Here is a 5,489-nt window from a genome sequence, read left to right as displayed (position 1 = left end):
AGGAGAGGTTACTCAGCAGGGGCGTAGCAATGAGGAGCCCGAAGCAGCGAAGGGGGCCTCCTTTGGGGCCAAGGTGGGACTGCATTAAACCTGCATCTACCTTCAGATGGCCGGCAGGGGGCAAGTCTTTTGTATAGAAAGATGTCTATGAGAATATGAATCTTCTCACGCGATGTGTTACCACCTTGTAAACATGAGTCAATCTTTGTTTCAACTCTTTTTTTAATTACGCCTCCCTTTTGGGTGGGGCTTGTGATTGACAGGTTACCAACAACCGTTTCCTATGAATGGGAAAACGTAAGCGGGCTTCCTGAGGATAAAGTTGCGTTCTTTAGTTTTTCAGATCTGGATGTTCAGGCAGCTTGGAGCTGTCCCTCCATCATCTTTACAGTGTTTGGTGCTATACGCTCCACCTGATGGGATGGGGTGTCTGACGGGTTAATCATTACACACAAGCTTTTATCTTTTCTATTGAATCAGTACAGTTGGGTAGTGAAATGTTCGTGTTAAAAAAAACACAAGTATATCTTTCCAATAACCTTGAAGAATGTTATAACTGTAGATGTTCCATCACCCTGTCTGACAGCTTCTTCTCCCAATATCTCACCTTAACACGGATGTGTTTCACATTCCCGATACTGTGCTTGTTGGTCTGTTAACATGCACATGTTTTAGTTTCTGGAGGATGTCAAGCAGATGTTGGCTGTCCTCCTCCTGCATCACAACAAACCACGAGGACAAACCACTTTGGGCTCACTTGCAGAGACCTCCCTGGGCGAGTAAATCTTTGACCCAGTTATGCAACCTATGGCCAGAAGAATTCCTCATGATCACGGAGAGCTATTGAAATTCTTTGGAACAGCTCGTGGGTGCAAAATTTCACTTTGCCAATGTAACCCTTCTTCTCCGGTGTTAATCTGAAACACAGCCTTACCCACATAAGGGGGAAAGTAAGTTTCACATAATTTCACTTCAGTATGACATGTGGCTTGGTGTGCGCCGTAGCAGCGGTTTAGCCTCATTGTGCTCTAATCCTCTGATTCAATTTGAGTCATAAAAGCCTCATGAAGAGGAGACGTGGTCCAACTTGTGGGACCGTTCCCTAGGATCAGAGTGTTTGCTGGTGATCCTTTGTGTGTGGAAGGAGTTGCATAAGAAGATTATTGTAGATGGTTTCGGGTTTCAGGGTCGCTGAGGCCCGGCTAGCTCTTAGCTTCAGAATCTGAATCGCCTGAAGCAGGTTCTCACACACACAGATCACTGAATGAGCTCCTGTTCTGTGAGAGATTTGGAGGTCGCCTGAGCTATTCAGAACGTCGGGGTCATTTAGACCAGAGTCACAGATTGTGGATAAATGGCTTACAATCTGGTGACTGTTGTGAGTTTAATTTATGTTTTTTAATTGGAAAATAAGTAGCAGTTTAAATCAACCCTGAGTGATTTAGAGCTTTGCCCAAAAGATGAGTCAGCAACTGATTCATCAGATGAGCAGAATGTGTCAAAAGACATATATAACTTAATAGATGCATAATTAATACATATTTAAGAGTTAAAACCTGTAAACTCCACTGAGCCTTCCCTGACGGTGGATGGATAATTGAAGACTCCTGCAGTGCCACCTACTGGTGAAATAAATATATTTGTCAACAACTCCTAAGGGCATTATAAAGACTATTATTTGTTTTCATTCAAACTGCCAGATATAAATTAACCAACTGGAAGTTTGTACACACGCTTTGGTTTAAACTACATCAAGTTTTAAAGTTGGGCCTAGAATTTGGTCAAATTTGGTTATAAAAAATACATTTGCATTGTTTTCAGATTATTCTGTGCTCGAGGAAACCCCCGCTTGATTGTAAACAGAAAGATTTGTGACATTATCAATAAATCTATTGCTTTTTTCATGTTACAGGAACCTTCAATGTGAGTGTTTCCTCGTGTGTAGTTATATCCAAGGCACTGCCTCAGAACCTATGAGCAATACACTAAGCAGTTAAAGAAAGCTTTGCCTCGAATAGAAGATTAGAATAGAACCGAATCAAATCTGAGGCTGATAGCAGCTGTGGTATTTTTTAATATGAATCAGAGAAGCTGCTACTAAGTGATGCCTGATTAAAATATTATCAAATAAATATATACATCATTCCAAATCCGATAAAATAAATATATATGACAAAGACACACTGATGTTAATGGTAATGAGAATAGTGACTCTTCCTGTTGTTGGGGAGTTGCAACCAGAACACAGGTTACGTTAAAAGTGACGACAGATTAGATATTAAACCTTTTGCTCTTCCTCGCAAGTATGGTTCTTCCTTATATTTCAATTTAAGCCATCTTAAGGGGAAATAAAAGAAATGACACAAAAAATAAATAAATAGAAACATACATTATGGCACACACAGTATAAAATTGTCTGTCACTGTTTGCCTATTCCCAGTCAGATATATCATGTGACCCCCTTGAGAGCTGATCTTTTACACATTGCTGTAAAGTTGATCGTTTTGATAGAATCAGCTCCAGGTGGATACCAAAGTCAGTATTTCTGAGCGTGAGTCCCTAGGTGGTATTTCAGGTGTGCGCTCTGTAGAAACCCTTTGCCGCACAGGTCACACCTGTGCGGTCTCTCCCCCGTGTGGCTTCTCATGTGCTTCTTCAGATGTCCGCTGTGGGTGAAACTTTTGTCACAGTAAGAGCAGCAGAAAGGCTTCTCGCCCGTGTGAATCCTCGTGTGTATCTTCAAATCGGCTTTCCGGCTGCACTCCTTCCCACAAACGTGACAGCGGTGCAGCTTCACGCCGGCGTGGCCGGCCATGTGCTCAGTCAGCGCCGTGGTGGTTTTGCACTGTTTGCCACACATTTGGCAACATTTGGAGCCCTTGTGCGAATGTAGGTGCACGTTGAGGCTCGCGGAGGACTCCAGGGCTCTACCGCACACGGCACACACGGCGTCCGCGTCTTTCGAGTGCATGCGAAAAGCGTGGTTTGTCAAGTGATGATTGGAGGAAAATGTTTTGTCGCACACATAGCAACGATAGTCGGGCACAACTAAATTCGAGGGAGACAAATCTGGGGATTCCCTGGATGCGACGAAGGAGCTCTGGCTCCGGTCCGCCTGCGGTCCGGGTCTTTCGCTCTCCCTGCCATCTTGGACCCTTTCCTTTTGGATCGGAGCTTGTGAAGACGGAGCTGAGGCGAGAGGCGACACGAAATGCAAAACTTTAGTTGCCTCCTGAAATTGCTCCTCACTATCCCTTGTTTGAGTCTGAGGTTGCAATGGCAGTTTTGTTTCCTCCTGCCCATTATTCCCCCAGACAGATGAATGAGGCAGGCATGAGAAACCGGCGTCTTTAAACTCTTGATCTTCTTCTAGCTGCCGATTGGGCCAGAGTTCACGAGGTTCCTCTTTTATGCGTCGAGGCTCCGGGTCCCTTTGATGGACGCTGACCTCGTGTTCACAGTGGTGCTGCTCCGGGGGATTTTCCTCTTTACAAGTGGAAGAAAAGTCTAGAAAAAAAGAAAAAGGTTAACATTTAAAAGTTCTGCATCTCCCATTCTTATTTCTTTAATAGTTGTGTCACCTGGAATTTTTCTTTAGGCTTCAAGAAACGTTTCCAAGGTGAACTAAAACCTGATTATCCCTGCGAATAGTAATTATCTTCATTAAAACGTGATTGTTAATTTCTTGATTGTCCAGAAAGAATCCAAAACTAGTGAACATTCCCCATTATGATTTCTTACAGCTGAATGTGTCACACAATGGTAAGATCATGCATGACAAAGTACTCACATTTGATTGGCTGGATAAAAAAAGAATGTCCATTCACGATTATGTGAATAGGCCTACTAGTTGCATTGCGGCTTGTTCATGTTAAGATACATATTTACATTTTTGTATGTCGTAAAGTGATTGTACTATTTTTTTGCTCCATTAACCTCCCAATGGTCAGTTCATACATTTTTAGAATGCCACTAACAATACAATTTAGATTTCCCTTTGACAAAAACTCTCTGCTCACTACTCGGTACTGACAGGTGAAAAATAACTATATGAATAAAAAAAGAGAACAGACCTGTTTTGTGGGTTGACACAAACTCCTGCAGCAGACCTCTGAGACGCTCGATCTCCTGCTTTGAGCTGGAAGCGTCTTCTTCATATTTTGTTACCGTTCGCTCAAAAACCAGAAATATCTCCTCGGCAGCAGCTGTCAGTCGCTCGTTAACAAAAGCCTTCAGAAGCAGCGGAGTCGTCATTTTAAGGATAAATGTTTTATGTGAACGCGGACGACCGCGGGAGGAGGTTTTAATATCTTGTGCTGTTAGCTTGTTGTTAGCCTACATGCTACGGAAGTAACACTAAAAGCTGTTGGCGCATGTGCAGAAAGTTGCTGCCCCCTGGAGGGCAACAGCGTCATTACCTCTGACGGTGGAAACAAGATGATTTAATTCACCTTTATTCATCCGAAGTTGTGTAATTCAGCACAAGAATAGAAATAAATACAAAATAAATATAGAAATAAAAAATGTATTAATGACAAAAGCATCAAGTAGTACTTTCTGCTGGTAATAAGCCTGCTGAGATAATTTTACTTTACAGGTACGGTTTTAGAATCCAGAATCTTAAAAAGGTTCTGGAAACTTAATCCACCGCAGTACATTTTCACAGGTAAATATTACACCTATTACTCCCATACATTACATGTAGACTACTAGATTGGTGGATGTTAAGAGGGAAGCCAAAATTAACCAGGGAATTCAAGGGGGTGGGGTTAAAGGGGGGGAGAAATAAGCACAACAAATGACACCTGTTTAGAATCAAACAATAAGAAATGGGACACACTTTGCTGCTGGCCTTTGAAGAAACATTCAAATAGATTCATGGATGAAGACATAAAACTTGATATTTCCATACTTATTTCCTTTGACCGACACTATTTTCATAAACCTTTGGGAATGACATGGGTTTGTTCACAAAAGGCCCTTTCTAAAAAGGATGCTGAGCCGTGACCTGCTCCCATGTGCTCTCTCTTGTTCCCCCACTTGAGCATCTGTCCCACACTGAGCTCGAAGGCGAAGAAAAGACAGTCGTGATGCGAGCTGTATCTGGCACTGTGCTCCTCCATCGGCAGCAGGTACAAACAGGCAAACGAGAACAGCAAATCTGCAAAACAGCTCCTGCGTCCGGCTGTCCTGAGAAAGAATGTATGCATTCATTTGTTCACAATATTTCAGCAGATATATATTGTTTGTGGTGCTTTTTGTTTTAATGTCCTCTCTCAACGGGGAGCAGCCGTTATGGAAGGAGATGAAATTAAACTGGCTCAGGTTTAGGTGCCGCACCGTGTGCACATAATGCTCCATTATCTGAGCAGTTTCACACTTGCATTTGTGTGCATTTCATCACCACCAGAGGGAACTAAATAATTCAAGATGCAACACTTTTTAAAACAGTTCAAATAGTGCAGTGTTCCATATTATAATGTAGAATT

General features: G+C 42.4%; 1 protein-coding gene across 1 annotated transcript; it reads right to left on the bottom strand.

Annotated features, from left to right (window-relative positions):
• Positions 1-1,377: 1,377 nt before the first annotated feature.
• Positions 1,378-4,376, bottom strand: LOC119213846 (zinc finger protein 62 homolog). The gene is made up of 2 exons (XM_037465009.2): positions 4,074-4,376; positions 1,378-3,507 (listed from the first exon to the last, which is right to left on the bottom strand). The coding sequence occupies exons 1-2, from the start codon at positions 4,252-4,254 to the stop codon at positions 2,537-2,539; spliced, it is 1,152 nt and encodes a 383-aa protein (XP_037320906.2). The 5' UTR covers positions 4,255-4,376; the 3' UTR covers positions 1,378-2,536.
• Positions 4,377-5,489: the final 1,113 nt, after the last annotated feature.

This window comes from Pungitius pungitius, chromosome 13 (assembly GCF_949316345.1).
Source record: "Pungitius pungitius chromosome 13, fPunPun2.1, whole genome shotgun sequence".
Classification (NCBI taxonomy): domain Eukaryota; kingdom Metazoa; phylum Chordata; class Actinopteri; order Perciformes; family Gasterosteidae; genus Pungitius; species Pungitius pungitius.
The sequence above is the reverse complement of the archived record's forward strand: the minus strand, read 5'-3'. Positions and strand labels throughout refer to the sequence as shown.

Bases quoted from the DNA above. Each gene is read 5' to 3' on its own strand.
- LOC119213846 (XM_037465009.2), bottom strand. From the start codon at position 4,254: ATGACGACTCCGCTGCTTCTGAAGGCTTTTGTTAACGAGCGACTGACA. The intron at 3,508-4,073 runs GTCTGTTCTCTT...CTTTTTTTCTAG, and splicing joins TGTGTCAACCCACAAAACAG to ACTTTTCTTCCACTTGTAAA.